Source organism: Rhinoraja longicauda, chromosome 5 (genome assembly GCF_053455715.1).
Source record: "Rhinoraja longicauda isolate Sanriku21f chromosome 5, sRhiLon1.1, whole genome shotgun sequence".
Lineage (NCBI taxonomy): Eukaryota > Metazoa > Chordata > Chondrichthyes > Rajiformes > Arhynchobatidae > Rhinoraja > Rhinoraja longicauda.
In genome coordinates, this window is record NC_135957.1 from 19,783,212 (window position 1) to 19,810,258 (window position 27,047).

At 41.8% G+C, this 27,047-nt stretch overlaps 2 protein-coding genes across 2 annotated transcripts in view; both read left to right on the forward strand.

The window, feature by feature from the left end:
* LOC144593848 (protein eyes shut homolog) overlaps positions 1 to 17,227 on the forward strand; it is a 348,998-nt gene extending 331,771 nt beyond the window's left edge. The window contains exon 18 of the mRNA XM_078399967.1: positions 16,927 to 17,227. Coding sequence (XP_078256093.1) covers positions 16,927 to 17,227 — 301 coding nt within the window. The remainder of the gene's footprint in view (positions 1 to 16,926) is intronic.
* A 5,895-nt stretch (positions 17,228 to 23,122) lies between these two features.
* LOC144593849 (protein eyes shut homolog) overlaps positions 23,123 to 27,047 on the forward strand; it is a 192,276-nt gene continuing 188,351 nt past the window's right edge. The window contains exon 1 of the mRNA XM_078399968.1: positions 23,123 to 23,141. Coding sequence (XP_078256094.1) covers positions 23,123 to 23,141 — 19 coding nt within the window. The remainder of the gene's footprint in view (positions 23,142 to 27,047) is intronic.

The window sequence follows — 27,047 nt, forward strand, 5'->3', positions numbered from 1 at the left end:
TCATGATCAGCATAGATAAATGGTGTGAAGGGTCTGTTTCTATATTCTCTGTCTCTCCTTGCAGGGCATCCTGAATTAGAAAAATATTGTCAGTCCTTTATCGCTGCTAGGTCTAAATCTTGGGATTTCCTACCCGACACCATTGCCAGAGAGACTGGCGCAAATGAAGATGGCCAGTCACCACCAAATTCTGAAGAATTTTTAAGAGTGGACAATAAATCCTGGCCTTTCAAGCAGTATCGAGATTGGTTCAGAGATACAGCATGGAAACGGGCCATCCGCCCCTCTGGGTCCACACCAACCATCGACCCATTCACACTTCTTCCATGTTAACCCACTTTCACATCCACCTCCTACACACAAGGGGCAATTTATTGAGGCCAATTAACCAATAAATCCGCACATCTTTGGGATGTGGGAGGAAATTGGAGCACCAGAGGAAACCCACACGGTTATAGGGAGAGCATGCAAACTCCGCACAGAAACCCGAAGTCAGGATTGAACCAGGGTCTTTGGTGCTGTGGGACAGCAGCTCTACCAGATGCGCTACTGTGCCGCTCACAGATAATGAAATAAAAATAATAATTGCTGCATTTCCTACAGTACGGATCTGAACCTACTTCACAGGTGGACTTCATTGGACGTTATGAAAATATCTATATAAATGTATGGCCTTTCCTATAAGTCAATTCATGCATGCACAATTAACATTTCAGCAGCTCAACAGCTGAGAGTTAATTCCGTTCCCCTTTCATCTGAAGCAGAGGCAGGTGAGGAGGACTTCATTTGTTTGCTTCTGAAAATGGATGGGCTTAAGGTGGAGGGGACAACATGATACCTGAATACCCACACCCATTGAACACGTTGCCGGCAGCATCCATCCGTGCTGTCCACATCAAAGACTTCCAGGATTACAGCATCCAGTCTGAGCTACCACAGGTTCCCATGGCTGGAACCATGATCATGGTGGCTAGCTTCCGTTAAAGGGAGGTGCACTGCTCTGCTCTATACCAGCTTGCATCCCTGGAAGCAGCATTCCAATTTGACTGACATTTTAGGTGAAACTGACTCGGGAGGCATTGAAGAAAGCATCAATGCAAAATGTGCAGGCTTCAAGGTTTTTAGAGACCTGCTATTCTACTGTGATGGCCACATCATCCACTTGTAGCCTTTAAGAATCTTGTCAAGGAACACCATGAGTGAGACTGAAATTGTGGAGTCACCCAGAAGTGACCAAATCCACCCACAAAATGGCTTCAAAGTAATATTCTGCAATGCTTCAATAGTGACAATACTAATTATGTACACCTCTGCAAAATCATCTGCTTTGTTTCTCCGATATCTGGTTTATTTGAATGAGCTTGGTATGCTGTCTGGCATCTTCTATATACTAAAACTCTTGTTTGTTTGTTTATTTGTGATCGAACTACAGCCAAAACGGTACATGATAGCCTGACAATTTTAGGCCCACCTTACTCACTGTCATTGTTTTAATGGTAAAGCAAGTCGTTTTATTGAAATCGGTGTTATATTTTTAAAGTTATTCACATTTTAAAGTTTAAATCTATCTCCTCGGGGGGAGGGAGAGAGGGAGGTGGGGGGTTGGGGGGGGGGGGAAAGGAGGGTGGATAAGGGGGGTTGAGGGGGATGGAGAGGGGGAAGGGGAAGGGGAAATGGGGAGGGAGGGGGTAGGGGGGTAGGAGAGGGTGCTGCACCAATGCAGGAGAGGTTTGGGCCCAACGGGTCCACTTGGTCTAGTACATGCTAAAATTGTGTGTCTATTGTTTAATTTTTGCTGCATTTCGCAGATAACTATGTTGATCTTGGCCACTGATACAATTACCCAATGGCTCTTCTGCTTCAAATATGATATCTGCATAAATGCACCAATCTTTAAATAGCGGATTTACGAGTGCAAAACCAAAGTAAAATATAGATCAATACATAAATAATGAGTTTTCAATTCTGTTATTTTTATTCACGTGCTTCTGAATAGTCCATAAGCTAGGGTACTGTCCGATTCACCTCTATCTCATTACGGTCATTGGACTTTTGTCTGTGGAACCAGTGCATTACAATGCTGTGAACTATATTCTTCACTCTATGTCTTTTCCTTTGCTTTCCCAATTGTATTTGAGTTTGGCTTCATTGTATTTATTTATGGTTTTATCTGATTTGATTGGTTAGTATGCAAAGCAAAGCTTTTTGCTGTACCTTGGTACATGTGAAAATAATAAATTCAAAACTAGAACTTTTAATATCCACTTTCTACACTAGGAGTAATATCACACTCAGCACCTGCTCCTCTGAATGTGAATCTATTATGCACAAGTAATGCAGGGCATGCAACAAGCATGTCATCGCTATGCAATGTATGCTTGATGCCTTTCACGAAGCTTCAGACTTCAGATAGACGAGTTAACACCGTGAGCTACGAACAAGAAATCAGGCCCTGACTGAAAGAAGTGGGTTCATGAATGCACATTAAGGGGTCAGAGATTTTGGTCCTGGGAAGTATGCTATGGAAGCCAGAATGGGTTCAGTTTCATGTCAATTTGTCTAGCATTTTAACAGGAGAGCCCTTTGAGGCGAAGCTGTCCAACTCTGACGATCCTCAGCCATCAGAACATAAATGCACCATTGGAGAAGTTGGTCACTCATTGCCATGTGTGACCAGTCAACCTTTACATTGGGTGAACCCAATCCAACCTCCACCTCCAGACACTGCCCTGGCTAGGAACAACCACTATTAGAGCTCCAGACAGGATGGACCTTGGGCAGATTAGTTCATGGCTCAGCACATCTTCCAAAGTTGAGACACCCGCAAATTGCCAACATACTCTACTTTGTACATCACAAGTGCCTGCAAATTATTCCCTAACTGCCCCACGTGATATTAACACTTAGACAGGAAGTTTAAATGCAAAAACAACAATGCTTTTTTGGACACTAGAAAACTCTCCTATTGATATCAGCTGGCCAATACTGAGGATGCAGTTTATTTTTTAAGTTATAACTCTCTGTGCGAATGTGCACTGACGGTTTTGGCTCATGATCTTATAGAAACTTACAAAATTCTTAAGGGGTTGAACAGGCTAGATGCAGGAAGATTTTTCCCGATGTTGGGGAAGTCCAGAACAAGGGATCACAGTTTAAGGATAAGGGGGAGGTCTTTTAGGACCGAGATGAGAATTTTTTTTTCACACAGAGAGTGGTGAATCTGTGGAATTCTCTGCCACACAAGGTAGTTGAGGCCAGTTCATTGGCTATATTTAAGAGGGAGTTAGATGTGGCCCTTGTGGCTAAAGGGATCAGGGGGTATGGAGAGAAGGCAGGTACGGGATACTGAGTTGGATGATCAGCCATGATCATATTGAATGGCCGAATGGCTCGAAGGGCCGAATGGCCTACTCCTGCACCTATTTTCTATGTTTCCATGTTTCTATGATTAAATTTCCTCATGTCCACGCTACATGGGGATCTTGGAGGTATTTGGGATAGGATACATTTATCTAATTTGGACCTGAAGCTGGTTTTCATTTTGTTGACTGGATGTCCCAGCCATGCCTGTCTCTTTGTTTCTTTCATTAGAATCTGACAGTTGGTGCTCGCATGATTCTCAAGCTGACCTCGAGAGGAAAAGAAAACTCTTGCAGCTTTCTTTTTTTTTTCTATGTTTATTTTGTCTTCCTTTTCCTCTCCAGGATATTTGCCATGACAACTTGCTCGCCAAAACGGATTCTTGATTGGTGAGGCTTGTGCAGTTTTGACAGGCAATTAAGGGGCTATGTAGGTCTTTGACATTTACAGATGTTCAGAGCTTAAACAAAATAGCTCTAAAATGAAAACCAGCTTTAAACCTATTATAAATATTGTAACGGCTAGCTTCTTGTCGTCCTTATAAAGCCCAATAAAAAGCTTACCTATGACATGGAAACGGGAGCAGATACCTTCCTTACGCACATAACAACAGAAAGATCTACACGACGTAGTAGTTAATCATTTATTTGAAGTTGCAATAAAACATATTGACATATCTCTTGTCATTGACTTATTTATGACTTGTTGTTAACTTGTGTGGTAAAAATCGAATATCCTATCGTCGTTCCTACGTGGCTTATACTGACTTGCCAGACCTTTTATCCAGCAGGCACTGACTTGCATGGCCTGCTAACCTTATGTAGCATGTTCATTTTTGTCACATACACACACATACTAAAGCATTACGTAAGTGTTAGGCAGGTTATACTAATGATCTGGTCCTGCCCATGGCACCTCCCAGTGGTATATGTAAGCATAATATTGCTGGCTATCCACCGAGGTTGAGGATGATGGTCTAGTTCCAAAGAACTAAGACACTTGTGCGTGTGTTTGTTTAACGTGTTGCACTCCAAGAAGCACACAGGCCTTCACAAATCAATCAACTAATTCCAATGGCAAGGGAACCAAGACGATTGGAGCTGATAGATCTGTTGCAGCCTTCATCCGCCTTCACAGCCGTTGAGTTCAAGATAACTTTGTCCGCTTGGTCTGCCATTGAGGTCTTGTAGGTCTGATCGTTCTTAGTCTGGGCCCTCATCCTCGACCTTACCGCCATGGGTGGCCCGACCAGAAGCTAGTGCTTCCGACGGCATCGCTCTCGGAATCAAGGTGACACGCAAGCCTCATCACCACAACAAGGTGAACGATCTGAAGAGGTCGATTAACCTCTTGGTGTCCAAATAATACAGCAGGATACAAAGTAGTATAATAATGTGAAAGATAATGAATAAACATAAAATGGCTCCTACAAATATGTCAATATAGATATTTCAAAAACTAAAAAATTATAACAAATAGTAATTAAGGAAAACAGTAGTAAATGTGGAAAATGATTAAGTATATTTGTTAGCAATTAAATACTTTAAAATAAACCAATTTAATTCAGAAAAAAAATGGAAATGACATGAAATTTTCCCGTTTCCCTGAATTTGCCTCAGAAGGCAGTGGAGGCCAATTCTTTGAATGCATTCAAGAGAGAGCTAGATAGAGCTCTTAAAGATAGCGGAGTCAGGGGGTATGGGGAGAAGGTAGGAACGGGGTACTGATTGAGAATAATCGGCCATGATCACATTGAATGGTGGTGCTGGCTCGAAGGGCCGAATGGCCTACTCCTGCACCTATTGTTTATTGTTTAACAGGTCTAATATAGCAGAGATGTAATATGCCAAGTCTTACCTGCTTCAAGACTTAATTGATGGCGATCTTTCCTGTCCCTGTCTAATATGGCACATGGTATAATTAGCTTCAGGGCTAATTGCATAGCACAGATCAAATATGGCATAGTGTTAGCATGCCTCAAGCTGAAAATCTAACATCACATGTCAGATGTTTCAAGTATTATTAAGCATTAGACAAGTCTCACAAAGAGAGATTGGGATAGTCAAGCTGATATTCAGTGGAGGGTAGAAAATCGAGAGGGGATCTCAGAAAACACCATAGAACGGAGTTAACAGATAAACAGGTCTCCGATAGATAGGATGCCGGAAGAAGGTTCCTGATGGCTCAGGACTCTAAGAATAGAGGTTACAATCTAAAAATTGTGGAGGTAGCCTTTAAGTTTGAGAAAATGAAATATTTCTTCCCCAGAGAGAGAGCGACCTGTGGAATTTTCGACACAGAGTGTAATCAAAGGCAAGTCATTGAATATATTCAAGAAGGTGTTGGATATTTTACTCAGGACCAGAGGGTATTGAAAATGCCAGAGGCAAGAATAATAGGGTATTTACTTTTGATGATCAGCCATGATTAAATTGAGGCACATACATAACCTTAAACTTTCTGCACCGAGTGTAGAGCAGACTCGAAGGGCCAACTCTTGCTCGTACTCCCATTTTTCAATATTTCCCTGTCAAACATGGTAAAGATCTGACTTTTCTTAACCTGCAATGCCAAGATGCTGAAGATAGATTTCCTCGCACAGTGATTGCAATCTGCAGGAGTTCAGTGTTTCACCACTAATAAGCACAGAATGTAAGGTCAGATTAAGAGCAATGAGGACCTCTCTCGGAGTTCATGACTACTGCATTCCTGTGAGTTGTCCTCAGATGTGCTTCACGTGCTTGTTCTGGCTCCTCACAAAATAGTCGAGCATCACTGTTGCAGCATTATTGTTTGTTCGCACTATTTTCCCTTTGTGAGCCTACATCTTGTCAGCTCGTGTGTTTGAAGAGCCTGCCAAGAATTGGCCAATTGTTTTGTTTATTTATAATGGTGAAAAGAGGTTTGAGCAGATGATTTCAAAATTTCTTTCTCAACAATTTTTTAACTAGATGAACCTACTCCACCCTATAATTAATCTATAACCGTTGTCTCATTTTGTGGAAATTGTACAGTGTGCTCTAAAAAGACTTAATTTATTCAAATTTCCAGAATCCCACTGGAGATAGTTTTTGTATTTAATTACAGTGTGTGCAAATTGTTCCTTCTCTGGCTTGCTCTATCATGAAGATGTGGGAATTGCATATCATTTTGAGCATCCCATAAAACAGTGAAAGCATGATATTTGAGATACTGTCATAAAAACAGAAGCTGAAACATGGAAAAGGTCAGAAATCTTATAGAGATGATCGATTGCTTATTTATCTTCTGCCACGTGCCTCAATCCTTTCAGTTACCCAAAAATGCATCCAATTGTCACTTGAACCCTTTCTTCATCAGTGATCTTCACCAGTAATTAACCCTGCGGTTCTCTCAGCTTTTTATTCTACTTCTAATTCCCACATTTTTAACTTATCTTGTCTGACATTTTCAACTCAGTGAGCAACTTGCTAAGATTAATGATGTGAATTCCATTCATTATCTTCAACTTTCAGTCGGTCACCTCCCCCCCCCCCCCCATACCCTCGTGTACAAAAAGAACCAGTTATACCTGCTTATCCTTTCCTGGTGACTTACATTTTTACTACTTAAATTGCCCACCTTATATCCTCTGAAGAATGCAAATTATACGATTATACACATTTTAACATTAAGCAACAAATAACTTGATATGATCTGTCATACGGGCATGTGTTTTATGCAAAATAGTCTGCTTTCGACCTCTGGTTCCCAATGCGACTTGAAAACCTATTCATTCCACGGTCTTTCATAAACCAGGGCGTTTTCTTCACCACATCTCTGTTTTTTTTGTAGATTGATTTATAGAGGGTAAATGGCTATGATTTCATCTGTTCATAGGTTATAAGATCAGAATTCGGCTCATTGATTCTACTCCACTACATAATCATGACTGATCTACCTTCTCTTCTCAACCCCATTCCTCTGCATTCTCTACCTATGTTTGCCAACTGCACCATTATCATTGCATCGTGTAAATACCAGGACAGTAGAAAATGATCTAGATTAAGGGTACTCAAACCTTTAGACTGGAAAACTGCATTCACACCAGAGCAGAAGACCCAAAGCCAAAGTTGTTCTCTCATTTCTCTGCACCCACTGGACCTGCATTGGACCTATTAATACTACCCATACCACATCTGCACAAATTCTTTCATCTGCACAAGGCTTATGAATAGTAAAGACTGACATATGCCTTAACTGGAGAGTTGAGACCTGCTTTGGCAATAGTATAGAGGGCCTGAACTTGCCTGGGCCACTGCCATAGAATTGAAAATAATTCCCCCAGTCACTGTGATTGTCATCATCCTCTGAACCTGCTGATTGAGAGTCCAACTGTATAAATAGTAGACTCAACCTGTACTTCATATAGTTCCAAGAGATCATTGCTTTCATTTCTTTGCCAGGGCAGCCAAGTTTATGATAATTTAATAACAGCAGTTTTGCACTATTCTGTATCATTTTTTTAACCATTGTAACCTTATCCGAACAACTGAGCATGCAACTTCACTGCTCTGTTGCGTCCATGTTAGTTGTTGGACTGTTATTCACATCAAATTACCCTGAGAGACTTTGCCTGAGAGATCTGATTCCTTTTGAATATGTCAACTATAATATGCATTTTCGTTGATGAATCAGAACATGTTTGGTACAAAAACTACTTCTGAAATTAGTTTACATAATCTAGCCTGACACTTGTGGACAAGGTGTCAATAAATATTTCTCATCTGTATTAACCCTGGAGGAGGTCACGGAGGCTATGTAATTGTGGGAAATAAATAGTGAAGTATTGGTTATTGGTTTGTTACTGTTACATTGCTACCAAGATACAGTGAAAAAAATTGTGTGCCAACCAAATCAATCATAGCATACATGAGTGCATGGTTCGATGGTACTTTATTGGCACATTTCCCCCAGCACAATGAAATTTCACTTTTGCATACAGTTTAGTAAAAATCTAACTATAAATAAACACAATCATACAAGTACAAGAGCATAAAAGAATAGATTAAACTGAGGCAGGTGACACGGATCACCATGTTTCTGGCGCCACCTTATACCGTTCAACCTCAAAATTGTTAAAATTATAGCGTCTAACCTTGGCTATAAATGCCCATTATCCTGGCAGAGGCACTGGATTAGGGATGAAGGGGCAGCCTTATCAGTGATGATGTTGATGTCCTCCACTGCTTCTCCACTGCTCTGTGCTGCTGCAGGCTCTGTCTGATCCGGGTCCTTTGGAGCAGTGCCCAATCCAATCAGCCTCCGTAGGTGCTTCCCATAGCCAACCTCGGAACATGCAGAGCACTCAGGGGGTACGGGAGCTGTGTCCCCTGCCTGGTCACCGGCACAGTTCCTTTCCTCTGTCCGCCAGCACCGCCATCTTGAATAAACTCTCATGTGGAGCAAAAGGAAAAAATGAACAGTGCAGAATACAGTGTTACAATTCCAGATAGACTGGGAGATAGGAAATTCATCCCTCTGATACGAGACCCAAAAAGTCACTTTTCCTTCTCTCTCTCGAGATGTTGCCTGTCCCGATGAGTTACTCCAGCACTTTGTGTCAATCCTGTGATGCGAGAGGTCCACTCAAGAGTCTGATAACAACGGGGAAGAAGCTGCTCTTGAATCTGGTGGAACGTGCTTTCAAACTTTTGTATATTCCGCCTGGTGGGAGAAGAGAGAATAACTAGGGTATGAGTGGTCCTTGATTATGTTGGCTCCTTTCCCGAGGAAGCATAAAGTGTAGATGGAGACGATGGGGCAGGGCTTGTTTGTGTGATGGACTGGAACATATAAACACTACAAATGATAAAGGAATCAGGACAGTCGATTTGAACAACGCAAGATTCCAGATGCGTCAGTGCAATGATGACCAAATGATCTATAAAATAATATTAGCAGAGAGATAAATATAAACCAGGACTAACCTGCTCTTTTAGAAGTAATCAAATGAGATTTTGTTTTACCTTCATTGATACGGGCTAGACAAGACCTTGTTTTAACATCTCATCCAATGTTTTTAAACAGCAGAAGTGCAACATTCTCCTCACATCCTCCTCTCGTCTGTCTTTTGTGTTTTTTGTTGTTTTTTTGTATGAATTGTAGTTTTAATACGGTGTAGTGTTTGTGTGTTATGTGGGTGGTGGGGGGGGGTGGAGGGAACGGGAACTGTAACATTGTCTCTCCCGAACGGAGACGCGACCTTTGTTTTCTGTGTCGTGTCTCCGTTCCCGCTGCGGCCTACCATCGGCCATGCACCTGGGACCACCTGGGGCTCTGGTTCGCAGAGCCCGCGGCCCGGACTCACCACCTGCGCCGCTGGCCGCCTTCGGATGCTGCGGGAGCGGCTGCGACTCGTCTCCGGAGGCTCCAGCGCGGGCAGCGTGGACGTCGGAAGCCCGCAGGCCTCTGGGTGCGGGCCGACATCGGGAGCTCCGTCTTCGCCCGCCCCGAATCGCGGGGCTTGGATCGGCCCGCCGTGGACCTTTCACCGTCCGGCCTGGTCTGAAATAGGCCGCGGGAATTTCTCCGCCCGGCGGGGGCTTCAATGTCGGGAGCCCCGACCGCCCTGACGTGGCAACTCCAACAGCCTGACCGCGGGAGAAGACGGCAGGGGGAGAGAAAAGACATTCCGGCCTTCCATCACAGTGAGGAGGGACTGGAGGAGACTCACTGTGATGGATGTTTCTTTTGTTTGGTGTTAGTTTATGATTGTATGTGTTATTGCATTTTTATTGATTATTCTTATTGGTCTTATTGTTGAACTGCGGGTAATTTTTCATTTCACTACACATTTATGTGTATGTGACAAATAAACGACTATTGACTATTGACATTGCACTGGAATGTCCCCTGCATTATGTATTCAGTCCTTGGCTGGAGCTCAAATTTTGAACATTATGACCCAGATTTACAAGTCCTACCACTGAGCACCAGCCAAATCATACACATCTGCTGCCTCGTGGTCCATTATTATCAAATGGTGCACTCCTTGAACACACAATAGCAAAGTTTCTGCCATTCACAAATGAAATGTAGCCATTGTCCCAAGAAAGATCCTTGGCTGCAAGGTTTGTAATTTATGTTTTGCCTGACTGGTTCTAATTCTGTGTTTTAAAATGATTTTCTGTCTGACAGATAATATTGCTTCCCTCTGCATGATTCTTTACCCTAGGCATTATAAAAAGAAAACCACCATGCAAAAGTCATCAGGCGCTTCTGTCAAACTCTGTATATAATCTCCACAGCATTCTCTTGGTTAGCCTGTCCACAATAAATCCAGCAGGTTAATTAAACATGACCTCCCTTGCTTGAATCCGTGCTGACAGTTGCTTAACAAGTTATGCTATTATAGATGTTCTCCTACTAAACCATTCATTGTAAATTTACGTACAATCTCTGAAGTTAGTTCCTACCTTTCCAAAGCCCTGGATCTATATTTAGAAAACAAAGATATTTTAGCCATTTTCCAAACCCCAGCAATATATTTTGCATTTAACAAATTTGCTTAAATTATTAAAGATGCAATATATACTGACACTCTCTTTCCAAGAAATCTTACATTGTGACTTACTTTCCATCCTCTTTCTGGTCCAATATCAAGAGTGTTTAATTGTCAAAGGTACCGACACCAGAACATTGAAATTCTTACTTGCTGCAGCTAAACAACCCTGTAAATACAATAACACACAAATAATATATATAATAATCAAAAATACAATCAACTCGTACTGTAACCATAATACTGGATGATCTTAATAGTGCAAAAACCAAAGTCCGTATTGCAATTAAAGTCGCAGTTCAAAGAAAATCACAGTTGCTGAGGTTAATGTTGCGTTGTGTTCAAGAGCCTGATAGTTGCTGGGATGAAGCTGGTCCTGAACCTGGTGGTCACGGTTTTCAGGCTCCAATTTATCATCACTTATTACCAATAAGTATCATCTCTTCTTCCATGTTTTAAATATAAAGCGAGTCTAATTCATTCTGTGAGAAGAATTTTTGTGGGACAACATTTTTCATGAGCAGCCTTTCAGCAGTTTGGAAAACTTGGGTCTTTAAACTTTCACTTTGCTTGATATTTGTTTTTTTTCAGTTGTTCATGAGGTGCATTTAAGAAACAACATCTACACAGCAGAAAGAAAAAAATAGAGTGTGCTGTTAGGGTGAGATGAAGTAAGGCTGAGTCTTGTGTACAATTTTGATCTCCTTGACAGCCTTTGTAAGGATGCATTGCCCTAGAGAGAAAACTCCAGGCATGCCATTTATAGAGCGACGAGGTCTTCATTCTCTGTAGTTGAGAAGAATGAGATATCTTAGGAAACTCATAAAATTCTCAAAGAGCTTGACTAGCTGAATACATGGTGATTGACTCCCCTATTCAGAGGGTCCACGACCACAGGACACAGCTGGGGAATAAGACATTACCATTGAGGGTTGAGCTGGAGAGAAATTTCTTCACTCAGAGGATAAGGAATCTTTATAATTCTCTAAATTTGGTCAATCATGGAAGCTCGGTCATTGAGTTTATTCAAAACAGAGATTGCTACATCCATAGCCATTAAGGGAATCCTGGGGTATGGGATGAGCACGGTGGTTGAAGATTGGCGCTGATTTTAATGCAGAACCATTTGCAGAGCATGCACTTTGGCAAGGATCAGTTGCTTCTGTTATGTTATCTACCACTGGAGTGAGTATGTGTAATCCCACACAAAAGAAGATAATCAGTAACATTTTATCTCTGGTGCCTTCCAGTCTTCCATTGAAAACAAATTGAGAGATTGAGAAAAATCTCGCCAGGTAGCATCTATTGAAGGAGAAATAGAGTTATTATATCAGATCAATGATCTTTTATTGGGATTGAAGATAGACACCAAAAGCTGGGTCAGGCAGCATGTCTGGAAAAGAAGGAGGTGATATTTCGGGTCGAGACCCTTCTTCAGACTATTGGGATTGTTCTGGTGGGCTCAGGAGAACAGGGAGATAGGAAATCATGAAAATCCTTGATTCCCCACACCTTGTGATAGTTGCATCTAAAACTGCAATTAAATGTTCAGCAAAACTCTGCATCGTTTATAATGTAAAATGCATTTCAGTATGACATTGAAACTGCAGCCAGCATTTGTGTGTGTTGGATTTGAAATTTTTTCGTTCAGACCTTTTAATGCTTCAACTGATATATTTTAAAAGGGTCAGTGCTTCTGCCTGTCTGATTTTGTTATGTTTGCTTAAATGTGGTCCCTTCATTCTTATCATCTGTACAACTTCATTGTTTGCAGAACTTTGAAGGATGCATTTAATAGTCACTTGTGCATTTGCCACTATTCTTTTATCCACTGAAGGTATTGCCTGATCTCTGAATCTGGGAAAAGATGAATCTGATTGTTGATGGTGAACTTCAGTCATAATGGGTGGAAATTGAATATGTAGTGCTTCTTCGGTTTTTGTTCCAATCTAAGTGTCCGAGAGAGAGAGCTCACAAAGATTTGTATGTTGAAAGCAAAGGCTTAAGAATTCTTAAAATTTCTTCATTGGATATATTCTGCAACTCACTACCTTATAACTGCAGTTGGTTTGCAATGCAGTAAGAAGAACATTCTTAGGTTAATTAACAATGGGCAATAAATACAGCTTCACCGATATTGTCCAAATTAGTCCCACAAATAAAGAGAAAATCAAAGCCAACCTTCCGATAAGGCAAAGCTGCAGTGTAAGCTTTGTGCTTAAGTACTGATAAGGGACTTGTACCCTCAAACGTTTTGACCCTTGAGGTTGATAAAACTGCTAGCTGTGCTTAAAATGCACTGGTGTAATGATCATTGTGTCGTGAACACCCCAGCACATCAAAAATTATTGCTGCTCTTCTACCTTTACACCCATGATGCCTATAAATGTGAGCTTAATTTCCCAAGCTCCCACTTTCTTCTTTTCACTTAAGAAAAAGATAATTTAGCAGGGATCTCACCTTGCAGAAAAGGTAGATTAAAGAACCATAGACAATGTCGTAACACTGCATTGGACTGGTGCAAAGCAATTCCACTGGGAGTCTAAACTGCAGATTTAACCCTATAAGTTTCAGCAGCACGATGGCGCAGCGGTAGAGTTGCTGCCTTGCAGCACCAGAGACCCGAGTTCAATCCTGACCATGGGTACTGCCTGTGCGGAGTTTGTATGTTCTCCCTGTGACTGCATGTGTTTTCCCCGGGTGCTTTGGTTTCCTCCCACATCCCAAAGATGTGTGGGTTTGTAGGTTAATTGGCTTCGGTAAAAGTTGTGAATTGTCCCTAAAGGGTAGGATAGTGCTATTGTATGTAGGTCATTGGTCGGTATGCAAATAAGGATAGTAAATCTGCTACGTCACAGCTCCAACGATCCAGGTGAAGGGGAGGGGGCATCGATCCATGTATAGGGTGGAAACTGAGGTTGTCCACATGACCAGGTTGCTTTGTTGCCATCCGAATGAAGTATGACTGACCCGAATCAAGTCAGTGGCTCGGGCACAGCTTGACCTGCTGAGTATTTACAGCTGTTTCTCGTTTTATTTCCAGCATCTGCAGTTTTTCTGCTTTTTAATCTGCCTTGAATGTTCATTCAGATGGAGAGGAACACGGTCAGCTTCAGGCTCCCCACTGAGTTTCATACCATCAAGTTCCTTCAGCGTAGTAGGCTGAAAATGTAGTAGGATCTCTCCTCATCACACTGACTGCAGTATCTCAGAAATATAGCTGACCATCTTTGCAAGGGCAAGTGGAGAGAGGATTTGCCTGCAATGCCTGCATCCCAAGAAATATTGTTTTTAATGACCCTGGGATCATGATGAAAAGATTAGAAAAGAAAAATTATACCAAAAAATGAATATTTAATTTTTTTGCTTCATGCAAAATATTTAAAGGTCTATCGGCTTTTTGGGTATAGTGAACATGTGCACCAGAAGCAAAGATTTCTTCAATTATCCAGGTTTCGTTTAGAGCATAGAAAATACAATGGAAGAATCAGCCCTTCGGCCCACAATGTCTGTGCCAAAGATAAGATGCCAAGATAAACTAATCTCATCTGCATGAGCATGATCCATATCCCTCAATTCTCTGCATATCCATGTGCCTATCTAAAAGCCTCTGAAACGGCACTTTTGTATCTTCCTGCATCATTGTCCTAGGTAGCAAATTCCAGATACTCACCACCCTCTGTGCATACTGAGTACAAATCCAGGGACTGCACCTCCGAATGTATGGCAGGACAAAGAATAGGATGAAGAGGAGTTATGCTAGAATACCAGATACCAGGTACAGGTTAGGCACGTGAAGAGAATAGAACAGAGATTTGAAGAGAACAGAGAATTATTTTTCAAGCTGACAATGATGAAAAGGATTTAATCATGACTTTCAAATTCACAAAGAGTTTTGAAGGATTGGTTTGGATGTTATTTCCACTTGCAAATGGGTCAATAACTACAGGGAAATATTTAGTCATGAAGCTATTCAGCATGCAAACAGACCCTTCAGCCCAACCTGTCTAGGTTGGCATTCTGTGCAAGCCCCCTTTGCGTGCATTTGCCCATATCCCACTAAGCCCTTCCTATCCACATATCTATCCAAATGTCTGTTACGTCATAATTGTATCAGCTTTCATACCTTCCTCTGGCAGCTCATTCTTAGATACGGACTACCCTCTGAGTGAAAAATCTGCCTCTGAGATCCCTCCTAAATCGCTTCTCTCTCACCTTAAGCCTTTATCCTCCAGTTTTAGAAACCTCTGCTCTGGAAAAAAGACTGTGAACATTCATTTTATCCATACTTCAAAGTATACTATGATACTTTGGAGCTGCCAGATGAGGTAGTTGAGGCAGGTACTATCACAACGTTTAAGAAACATTTGGATAGTTACATGGATAGGAAAGGTTTGGAGGGGTATGGGCCAAATGCAGGCATGTGCAACCTGTAGCTGGGGCATGTTGCTTGATGTGGACAAGTTGGACTGAAAGGCTTTTTTCCATGCTGTATGACTCTATGACCCTATGACCCTCTGTTCCACAACACGGTCCATGTTTCACTGTGTAAATCCTGCCCTGGTTTTGACATACCAAAGTGCCATATGTCGCATTTAGAATATGGAACAGTAAAGTACAGGAACAGGCCCTTTGGCCCTCTATGCCAAACATATGAAGGGAAGCACACAATACAAATTATTTACCATTCTACTTGTTTGTGTTGCCATATTGAAGGGTCTTTGGATTTGGACCTGTATATCCCATTGTACATCAAAGTTGTTAAGTGTCTTTCCATTAACTGCCATTTGTCGGTGTTAAATTTCAATTGCCATTCATGGCCCAACTTCACAACTGATCTTGATCCTGGATAAATTTAGATATCTTTCCTCACCATACCAGTTTGGTGGTTTGGCTTATACTAGTTTGGTATAACATTGGTGTCATCTGCGAAGTTACCAACAATGTTAACTACATTGGCATCCACATCATTAATGTTCATAATAATATGGATAAATGGACACAACATGCTGGAGAACTCAGCAGACAGAAGATGGAGGCAGAATGTCGAAACAAAGAACTGCAGATGCTGGTTTATCCCAAAGATAGACATAAAGTGCTGGAGTAACTCAGCGGGTCAGGCAGCATCTCTAGAGAAAAAGGATAGGTGACATTTTATTTTTAAACATTTCACTTTCTGAAAGGGCAGTGAAACAGGTTCAATAGTAACTTCTGAAAGATCATTGAACCAACATTTGTAAGATGAAGGTGTTTGCTCTTTGAAGTCTGTGTGGTAAATTAAGGCTGATTAGTAGTTCTTTTTAAGAATGGATATTGCTTGAATGACCTTGTACTGTCAGGTTGTGGGATTCGATGCTGGGAGTATGCAGGAAAGGATTTTTGGAGTAAGAGGTTGAAGAGAGGACTTAATTTTTTAATGGTCTACTGTCACATCTATTAATTTTTGTGAATGTTTAAAAAGAACTCATGGGTGAATAAATGTCACTCCAAGAGATAGGCCAGACAAGAGTCATAGAATCGTAGTATCATAGTTATAGAGTCATACAGCATGGAAACAGGCCCTTCAGCCAACTCGTCCATGCTGACCAAAATGGCCCTTTTAAGCTAGTCCCATTTGCCCGTGTTTGGTCCATTTGCCACTAAACTCTTCCCATCCATGTGCCTGTCCAAGTGTCTTTTAAATGGTATTGTAGTACCTGCCTCAACTACCTCCCCTTGCACTTTGTTCCATATACCTACCATCCTCTGAGATGGAAAGTCAACCTGTCCAAATGTCTATTTTTTATGTTGCTATATATCTCCCTCAACCACTTCCTCTGACAACTCGTTCCATATACCCACCAATCTCTGTTTCCCTTCAGGTTCCTATTGAATCTTGCCCCTCTCACCTTAAACCCCTGACCTCTGGTTTTTGATTCCCCTACCCTGGGTAAAAGATTCTGTGCATTCATCTGATCATTTCCCCTCATGGTTTTATACAACTTGATAAGATCTTTGCCACATTTGGTATTGTAACTGATTGCAATAATTTTGCTTCCTTACAGCTTTCCTGAAATAGATGGAAACCACCTGAATTCTGCAGCAACACCTAGGTCAAGGCTTGGCAAGGATGCCACCTTTTCGTTGCTTCCAATGCCACCATCCTCTTTTCTCTCAATAATGGCCACAAGGGCTCCATCTTCAGAGACCTCCAACTGCCAAGGAGACGTGTGCCAGAACGGGGGTACCTGCCGTGAGATCTGGGGGACCAACGGAGCTGCATCCTTACAGTGTGATTGCCCATTACATTTCGTTGGGCACTTCTGTGAAAACGGTACATTTCTGTTAATAAGAACTGCTCTGTAATATAAAATGACGCAAAGTGCTGGGGTAACTTATCAGGTCAGGCAGCAGCTCTGGAGAACACAGATAGCCAATGTTTCAGCTCGGGACTTTTGTTCCATCTGAAGATAGGTCCCGGCCGTAAGCGCTACCCATCCAAGTTCTCCTGAGACGCTGAGTTATTCCAGCACTTCGTGTCCTTATGTGTAAAGCAGCAGCTTCAGGTTTTTTTTGCTCTGTAATATAACTGAGATGGAAAAGTGAGGCACTGAGAGCTGGAGAACTTCCTTGATTTTCCATATTTATGTTGTTGAGCTGTGGTAAATCTTTCCAGCAAGTACAATGTCTTTAGGAGAAATTTAAGGAAAATAACTCATTTGTGTAATCTTCCGAGCTAAATTTGAGGAAAAAAAATCAACAAACAGGAGTGCCCTTGCAGACACATCGTTTAGAGTCATAGAGTGATACAATGTGGAAACAGGCCCTTCGGCCCAATTTGCCCACACCGGCCAACATGCCCCAGCTACACTAGTCCCACTTGCCTGCGCTTGGTCATATCCCTCCAAACTTGTCCTATCCATGTACCTGTCCAACTGTTTCTTAAAAGTTAGGATAGTCCCAGCCTCAACTACCTCCTCTGACAGTTTGTTCCATACACCCACCACCCTTTGTGTGAAAAAGTTACCCCTTAGATTCTGCATGCTCCTGCCCCACCAATCTTATCTTCAAATACCTTGATTCTGTCTTGTTCCCCATTGTCCAATCCTTTCAGATCTGTGTTTGAGAAAAGGGCTCCCCTTGACTCATTTGAATTTCTATTGCAGAAATGGCAGTTTCAGGATGTCCCAAACTGTGTCAGCTGAGTTGGCTTAGATTAGCCAGACTTGGAGTAAATAATTGTTGCCAAAATAGTTGCTGATATATATCAAAATGCTGGAGTAACTCAGTGGATCAGGCAACATCTCTGGAAGAGAAGGAATGGGTGACATTTTGGGTCGAGTACAGAAATATCATCTTTAAAGAATTATACTCAGTAATTAGACTCACCTGCCGGTGTTTTTTAATGTGCAATTTTTACTAAAGAGCCATTTTGCAGATGAGTTAACATGATAGCAAACAATGCCAATTGATGATCAGCACATCCAGAAATTGGATCAGGCACTTTCCTACACTGCTCGCCTTAACACGACATGCTGATCCAGTGTTAATATTATTTCATATTTCTTTATTCTATGGGAGGAGGCCATTCAGCCCATCAAGTTCATATCTGCTCATTGAGCAATCCTGTCATTGCTCGTACCCCTAGACCTATTCTCTCTCACATGCCCATCAATTCCCATTGATTCTCCTATCTCCTCCTACATGAAGGATAACAACCAATGCATCTTTGCAATGTGTGAGGTAGCCAGAGCACACAGGGAGAACATACAGGATCACATGGAGAATGTGTAGGTTCCACACAGGCAGCATTGAAGGTCAGGATTTAACCCAGGTGCCTGGACTGCATCGGCAGCACTAATTACTGTGCCACTGTGCCTTTCTTGCACACAGGATGTTATCGATGCATGTCCCTCATTTCTATCTACCTGACTGACTCTGGAGCAATAATGCGTAATCCTCATTTATAACAGCCGGTATATCAAAGAGCAAGTCCTAACCACAAGAAATAATAAACTGCTGGGAGAACTCAAAGTCAAAAGGCATTATGAAGGAAAATGGACAGGCGATCTTTAGGGTCAAACCCCTCTTCAGATTAACCTGCTTCCTGACCTACTGAGTTCCACAAGCAGTTTAAAAAAAAAATTATTGCAGCATCTTCATTCACTAGTATTCCATCTTAATTAGTGAAAATAGCACAAAATAGAACTGGCAGGTGAGTCCAATTTCTATGTACAAATCTTTAAAGATTATATTTATCTAATATCTTGCAATAGTTAAATCCTAACTGGGGCATTGATGTTTAGTGCCTGCATATGTTGGCCTGAGCTTCCAATACCTTTGGTATACTTGTTTAAATTATTGCTGGGACTCACAGTGCTTACAGCAGCCTCTTAAAATACCACAAAGAGATGTTTTGGAGTCTGCCTGAATAATGAGATCTCTCCCTGCTGAGACTTGGGGGCCATTCACTGCACAACATTCAATCAGTGAGAATGATCTTGGTTTGGAGGAGATGCAGTGTCACCTCTGACGTCCATCCCTTGTATTTTCCTCCATTTTGGAAACATCCTTTGCAAAAGGATTTTACAAAAGTAAATGTTCTCCAGTTTTGCTGTTTTGGGGGGAGGTTGAGCTGCCCCCAGTTGAGTTTTGTGCCAAACAAAGCATCAAGTAATTGCATCAAATAAGTGTGAGATTCAATTTCTACGGTTTTGGTATTAAATGCAATGTGACTTTCATTGTGACCTTCAAGGGTGAATTGGACGATTATATGGTGAGGAGGAACTTGTCGGGATAGAGAAACAGTGGATGTGAGATAATGGAACTGGAAAGTTGTTCTGGTGCAGATGAGCTGAAAGGTCTCTTGAAAGTAACCATTCAGTGATTCTATGATTCATTTTCAGTGTCTTTTTCATTCTCACACTTGTGGTCTTGCTATACTTCTCTCTGTGGTGTATGGTTCAACAATGCATAAGCTCTCATTATAAAGGACCCGCGTTGCAATGGTAATGAAATTCACAAAAATTCCATTACAAGGGTTGGAATAAAAACACTTGAACAGCAACATTATTTCAATCCATGTTGATCAAATACAATAATATCCTGACAGATTCTGCTGAAATATCTGTTGGCATTTTTATATATCAAACCACATGCTAAAAACAATGCTGTTGATAGCTCTGGTGTAATTAAGTTATTGTTTTCCTCGCAATGTTTGGGTATTAACAGGAGTTCAACCAATAACTTTCGGTGCTATAATAGCAATTTGAAGTTTATACATAACAGTATTCCCAGTTATAATCCTTCCTCATTATTGCTTCCTCCTAGGCTTTTTAAACAATCCACTGATTCTTGAATATAATCTTTATTGCTATATTTCTGTATCTAAATATTGCAGTATGCAGTATTTCCCATCTCTAAACCAAACTGCAATAGGCAAGTAATTTTCTAATGTCCACTCTATTACCGTTTAGACAATACTGAAATGAGGTTATCAAAATTTCCTCTTTTCCCTGCTTCTGTCTGGCAGAAGCTATGAAAGCCTGCACTGCCAGACTCAGGAACAGCTTCTTCCCCTCCATTATTCCCCTCCAGGCTTCCGAACAGTCATATCATATCATATCATCATATATATACAGCCGGAAACAGGCCTTTTCGGCCCTCCAAGTCCGTGCCGCCCAGCGATCCCCGCACATTAACACTATCCTACACCCACTAGGGACAATTTTTTAGATTTACCCAGCCAATTAACCTACATACCTGTACGTCTTTGGAGTGTGGGAGGAAACCGAAGATCTCGGAGAAAACCCACGCAGGTCACGGGGAGAACGTACAAACTCCTTACAGTGCAGCACCCGTAGTCAGGATCGAACCTGAGTCTCCGGCGCTGCATTCGCTGTAAAGCAGCAACTCTACCGCTGCGCTACCGTGCCGCCCATAAGTTCAATTTAATTTATTCAGTTCAGTTGTAGGTACTGTCCAATTCACCTCTACCCCAGTGAGGACATTGGACTTTGTCAAGGACCAATGCGCTGCAATGCTGACTGTAATCTTCACTCTGTATCTTCCCCTTTGCTCTACCAATTGTAGTTCAGTTATGATACGATATGATACGATAGAATTTTATTTATCCCAGGAGGGAAATTGATCTGCCAGCAGTCATAAAACGCACAAAACACACTTTGAGTTTGAACTGATTGCATCTATTCATGGTATATCTGATCTGTTAGGGTAGCATGCACAACCAAGCTTTTCACTGTTCCTTGGTACATGTGGCAATAATAAACCCGAAACCTAAAATTGAATTAATTTTCACAAATTTAGTATAATTCCATGATTATTGCAAGAGTAAATAGATATCTATATTCCTAAAGGCACTTGCATCAAGCCAAGTCAATTTGAGTTTATTGTCATGCGCATAGGAATGGGAATGTTTCGATGCAATTGAAGGTCTTTCTGGCAGCAGCATCATAGACACATAAACAACACACAAAGATATAAATTACATGTAAATGATACATAAATTACACATAAATTCTGCAACACAGTGAAAAGAGGAAAAGAGAAACAAAAAGTCCACCGTAATGCAAGAGGTGATCGAAGGTATTCAATTATCAAGGTAGAATTAGGGTTTTAATGGGTCAACTCAAGAACCTGATAGTTGTAGGAAAGTAGCTGTTCCTGAACCTGGTGGTATGCGACTTCAGGCTTCTGTACCACTTGCCCAAAGGTAGCAGAGAGAATAGGGTACTATCTCTACTTGGGTACTGCAACACTCATTGGTTCAATATTTCTTATAGAAATGTTACATTCTATCTCTGACACTAGATAGAATAAGAGAAAATCTAAAACACAGAGGAACTAACATGTGCATTGTATTGGTGGCAGTCAAAAAAGAGCTTTCCAGTTTTGTTCCACCTTACAGCTCCTCACAGTCCTGATGGTTACAGCTCTTTGGATGCATCCCAAATGCAGATAAGTGCGAGGTGTTGCATTTTAGGAAGTCAAATTAAGGCAAGATCTTCACAGTGAATGGCAGGGCTCTAGGGAGTGTTGTAGAGCATAGGGATCTAGGAGTGCAGGTACAGAGTTCCTTGAAAGTGGTGTCGCAGGTAGATATCGTGGTCAAGAAGGCTTTCTGTATGTTGTACATCATCAGTCAGGATATAGGTTGGGAAGTTAAGGGCCTGTCCCACCTAAGCGATTTTTTAGGCGACTGCCGGTGACTGTCAAAGTCGTAGCAGATCGCCAAAATTTTCTTTTACCCGACGACAATGACCACGACAATGCCGAGTCAGGTCGAGATTACACCGTCTTCGGAAACATCGCGAAATTCCCACGCTGTCAATGCTTCTCCGGTGTCCTAATTTTTGCTGAAATCACTGACAAGTCGCTAAGTACTTGAACTATAACATCTTGTATGTGTTACTTAGAAACCAAGCTTCATGGTAACAAGGCATAAACTGGATTGACGTCCAGTTTACTAATGGCAGTATTAAGAAAATTAATTTAAAAAGTGGTTAAATGGATTTTTTGTGAAAAGTGTGTGAGCATTCTTTGAAAATGTACGGGAGATGCATATCTTGTTTCTGGGTTGCATATCTGGGTTGGGAGCCTACTTTAAATGTGATCGCTGATGGCCATAAACATCGCGAAAATTCCCACGCTTACCTGACCGTCAAACTGGCGCCTCCAATCTACCTGTCAAATGTCCTGACGGTAAATAAATTGATTAAACACAAGTATTTTATGGGATTTTGAAATTATTTTACTTATTTTAATATTATGTGCTTCTAAATGCATCTAAGAGAAACTAGCAAACCTGGGGACAGCATGCGACAGCGCCCGCAATAAGCAACGATACCTGGCGACAAGCCAGCTGTCGCCGAGAAATTTCACTCCGGATGATTTCTCAGCAATGCGCTGAGATCCACTACGATTCTTGGAAGACTACTTACGATCACGCCCGCGACACCCCGGCGAACTGTCGGCGACAGCCTAGTCGCCGGCAGTCGCCTTAAAATCGCCTAAGTGGGACTGGCCCTTTATGTTACAGTTGCACAAGATGTTGGTGGGTCAAATTTAGAGTATAGTGTTCAGTGTTGGTAACCTTGCCGTAGGAAAGATGTTATTAAGCTCAAAGTGCACTGGTTGTCCGCCGGGGCTTCTTCCCACTCAAAACAACAGCCGTCGCCGTCGAGCTGCCGTTGCAGGAGAGGTTTGCACCCAACGGGTCCATGAGTTGCTCTAGATGCCGCAATGGCCACCTGGGGCCAGGGTGAGTGGCTCCCTCTCCCCTTTCCTTTGGCCGCTCGCCCGCCTCCAGCCCAGGGGGAGACTCCCCGGCCAGCAACGGATCCACAGGTCTTCAGTTGGGGAAGGGTTGCCGGACCTGCAGGAGAGGTTTGGACCCAACGGGGGTTGCCAGGCCCGCAGGAGAGTTTTGGACCCAATGGGTCCACTCCCCTCTAGTAATATTTAAAAGACATTTGGACAGGTACATGGATAGGAAAAGTTTAGAGAGATATATGGGCCCTGCGTGTCCAAGTGGGATTAGTGTAGATGTGGCGTTTTGGTTGGCATGGGCAATTTGGGCTGAAGTGCCTGTTTCCATGCTGTCTGACTCTATGAATCTAAATTCCTTGGAATTGTGATGAGGGTTTGTGCATTCACCAGCCTTTCAGGCAGTGGGTTCCAGACTCTCATTCCCTTCAATAAAAATAACCATCAGTGACCTATTTATTGGAACTGAATTTGATGCAGAAGCATATATCTAGTGCTAGATCTGGCATTAGTTTGTGAATATTTCAAGGATGGCTTATAATTGTAATTTAAAGTTTTGCGTCGGGCCTCTGATTTATGCAGTCGAAATAGATTTTATCGCAAATTGCAGGTTTGCTCTGAATTGTAAACTGCTCAGAATCTCATGCAATCCAGGAGAGCACTTTCACCTCTTGATTCAGCTTAGTTCAGATCAACTCCAGACTATCTGGTAATTGCCATGTTTGTTCCTAAGATGTCTTTGGCAACATGAAATAGTTGTGAGAGCTTCTTCATTGCCACAATGATTCCATATTAAAGGTAGCAAATTGAAAGTAACGCATTTTGAGATGTCCTGTAGTTATGAAAGATGGACCATTAATGAAAGCCTTTATTTCAAAATAAGTCCCCGAGGCTATAAATCGGTTAGTATAATAGTTTTAACACTAATTGTCTCATTGGCAACCAATACCTAAATGGTTCCTGGTGTCAATTGCTAGGTCTGGGTGGAATAAATTCATTCAGCTTTTTGCTGAGCTTTTGGACATAGCAATTTCAAACAGGAGACTGCAACAAATTGTTTCAAATTATTGATCCAAATCCATAGTTTACTCATCTTTGATTACCAAATCTAATACTCTTTCACTCATATTTTATTTCACAGCACTTCACAGATATAATACCAGTAATAGAACATTGCAGGATTTTCATAATGTCTATACGTCACTATACTTGTGTAAATGACAATATACTCAAGTTGATTTGGTGTGACTACTTTCCAAGATCCTTGCTCATGCATGGAAGAACAAGAGAAATTGTCCTGAGAAATGGTGGTGAGCTGCCTTAGTCCCTTCAGCTTCCAGTGACGAAGATGCTGCTCAGATGCCATCAGGTGGCAAGTTCCAGGATCTTCACTCGGAAAGTTATTCCTTATGCATTGCTGTAACTATTTTTGCTGCCCTCAGACTACTGCAAAGTAGTGGCAAGTAGACTTACTACCTCACAGTTCTAAAGACTAGACCCAATCCTGCTCTCTGGTGTTTGCACATTCCCCTAGGATTGTGCAGGTTTCTTATGTGTGCTCTGGTTTCCCACCATGTCCCAAAGACTTTCAGGTTGGTATGTTAATTGGCCACTTTAAATTGCTTCAAATCTATGAACCTGGAAAGAAGTTAAAGTGAATATGGGGAGAATAAAAGGACAATCATGCAATTGAATGCTTGATGGTTAATATAAACATAGAAAATAGGTGCAGGAGGAGGCCATTTTGGCCCTTTGAGCCAGCACCGCCATTCATTGTGATCATGGCTGATCATCCACAATCAGTAACCTGTGCCTGCCTTATCCCCATATCCTTTGATTCCACTCGCCCCTAGAGCTCTATCTAACTCTCTTTTAAATTCATGCAGTGAATTTGCCTCCACTGCCTTCTGTGGCAGAGAATTCCACAAATTCACAACTCTCTGGGTGAAAAAGTTTCTTCTCACCTCAGCTTTAAATGGCCTCCCCTTTATTCTTAGACTGTGTCCCCTGGTTCTGGACTCCCCCAACATTGGGAATATTTTTCCTGCATTGAGCTTGTCCAGTTCTTTTATAATTTTATGCGTCTCTATAAGATTCCCTCTCATCCTTCTAAACTCCAGTGAATAAAAGCCCAGTCTTTCCAATCTTCCCTCATATGACAGTCCCTTCATCCCAGGGATTAACCTCGTGAACCTACGCTGCACTGCCTTTCTCAAATTAGACCAAAACTGCACACAATACTCCAGATGTGGTCTCACTAGGGCCCTATACAACTGCAGAAGGACCTCTTTGCTCCTCTATGTTATGAAGGTCAACATGCCATTAGCTTTCTTCACTGCGTGCTGTACCTGCACGCTTACCTTCAGTGACTGGTGTACAAGGACACCAAGGTCTCGTTGCACTTCCCCTTTACCTAATCTGACACCATTGAGATAATAATCTGTCTCCTTGTTTTTGCCGCCGACGTGGATAACCTCACATTTATCTACATTATACTGCATCTTGCATGCATTTGCCCACGCACTCAACCTATCCAAGTCACCCTGCAACCTCCGAACATCCTCTTCGCAGTTCACACTGCCACCCAGCTTTGTGTCACCCGCAAACTTGCTAGTGTTACTTCTAATTCCATCATCCAAATCATTAATATATATTGTAAATAGTTGCGGCCCCAGCACCAAGCCTTGCGGCACTCCACTCTCCACTGCCTGCCATTCTGAAAAGGACCTGTTTATTCCTACTCTTTGTTTCCTGTCTTCCAACCAATTCTCTATCCATGTCAAAACCCTACTCCCAATATCGTGTGCTCTAATTTTGCTCACCAATCTCCCATGTGGGACCTTCTCAAAGGCTTTCTGAAAGTCTGACGTGGACCATGCTCTATGCCTTCATAACACACTATGCAGAATGTGCCGCACTTGTCAATAGCTGTTGTGAATTAGTATGTTTAGGGTTTGCTCTTGTGACCAGAATAGTGATACTGTCTTCCTTTTCTGGCACACTGGCGTTAGCTTTCACAGTGTCTCGTCAACAAACTCCTTCAGTGCCAGTTGCCTGTTCTCTTTGGACTTTTAATTTGGTTTAAGTCTGCCTTGCACAAGTGCTGGTACTCAAGCTTGCTTCATTTTCATCCTCCCTCACCTCAGATTCTCATCCATTTTCTCCGCCTGTTCTAACCAGGTATGGGTACTTACACTAAGTCCTCATTGTATGCTGACTTACCATGCGCTTGTGAAGTCAGGGTTAGGATTAGGATCACTGGAGGTCAGGTATTATGGAAGGAATACCTTCAAGCTGAAACCTGCATTGTAGTTGTTATATTATTGGAGGGGTTGTATATCACTGACAGCAGTTTTGGGGGTTTCCGCATTTTTTTAAATACATATGTGAGGACTCTGACCCCATCACAAATAACAAGGACTTACTGTAATTTAATTTTCGTAACCTTCTAAAATCACCTTCAACAACTGCTACATTCTTGCACATCATTCTTGCAGTACAAACCAAAGGAATCTCCTAACCAGAGCAGAAACAAGAGATTCTAAAAGAATCTCCAAAAATGAAGTAACCTTTGCTATTCTGCTCTTTTCAGACAGTTGTAGACATGCAAAACAAACCAATGTCAGAATTTTAGGTAACATTTCTTTGCATTTAATTGACTGATCAATCATCTCAAATCAGGAAGCGAATCAAGAGATTCTACAAAGACCTAGCAAAGATAACCTGCCTTTGGTACTCTGCTGATAAGCAGATACAAACAGATAAAGCCCAGCTGAATCAAGCTATCAGATGCTTCTTCCACTGAATTGGCCAGTCAGAGTACTGTGTGTATTACAAGATTTTTCCCCATCAATGGCATGTGTTGATGGATATTGAAAACCTTGTTCAAACATAGTTCACC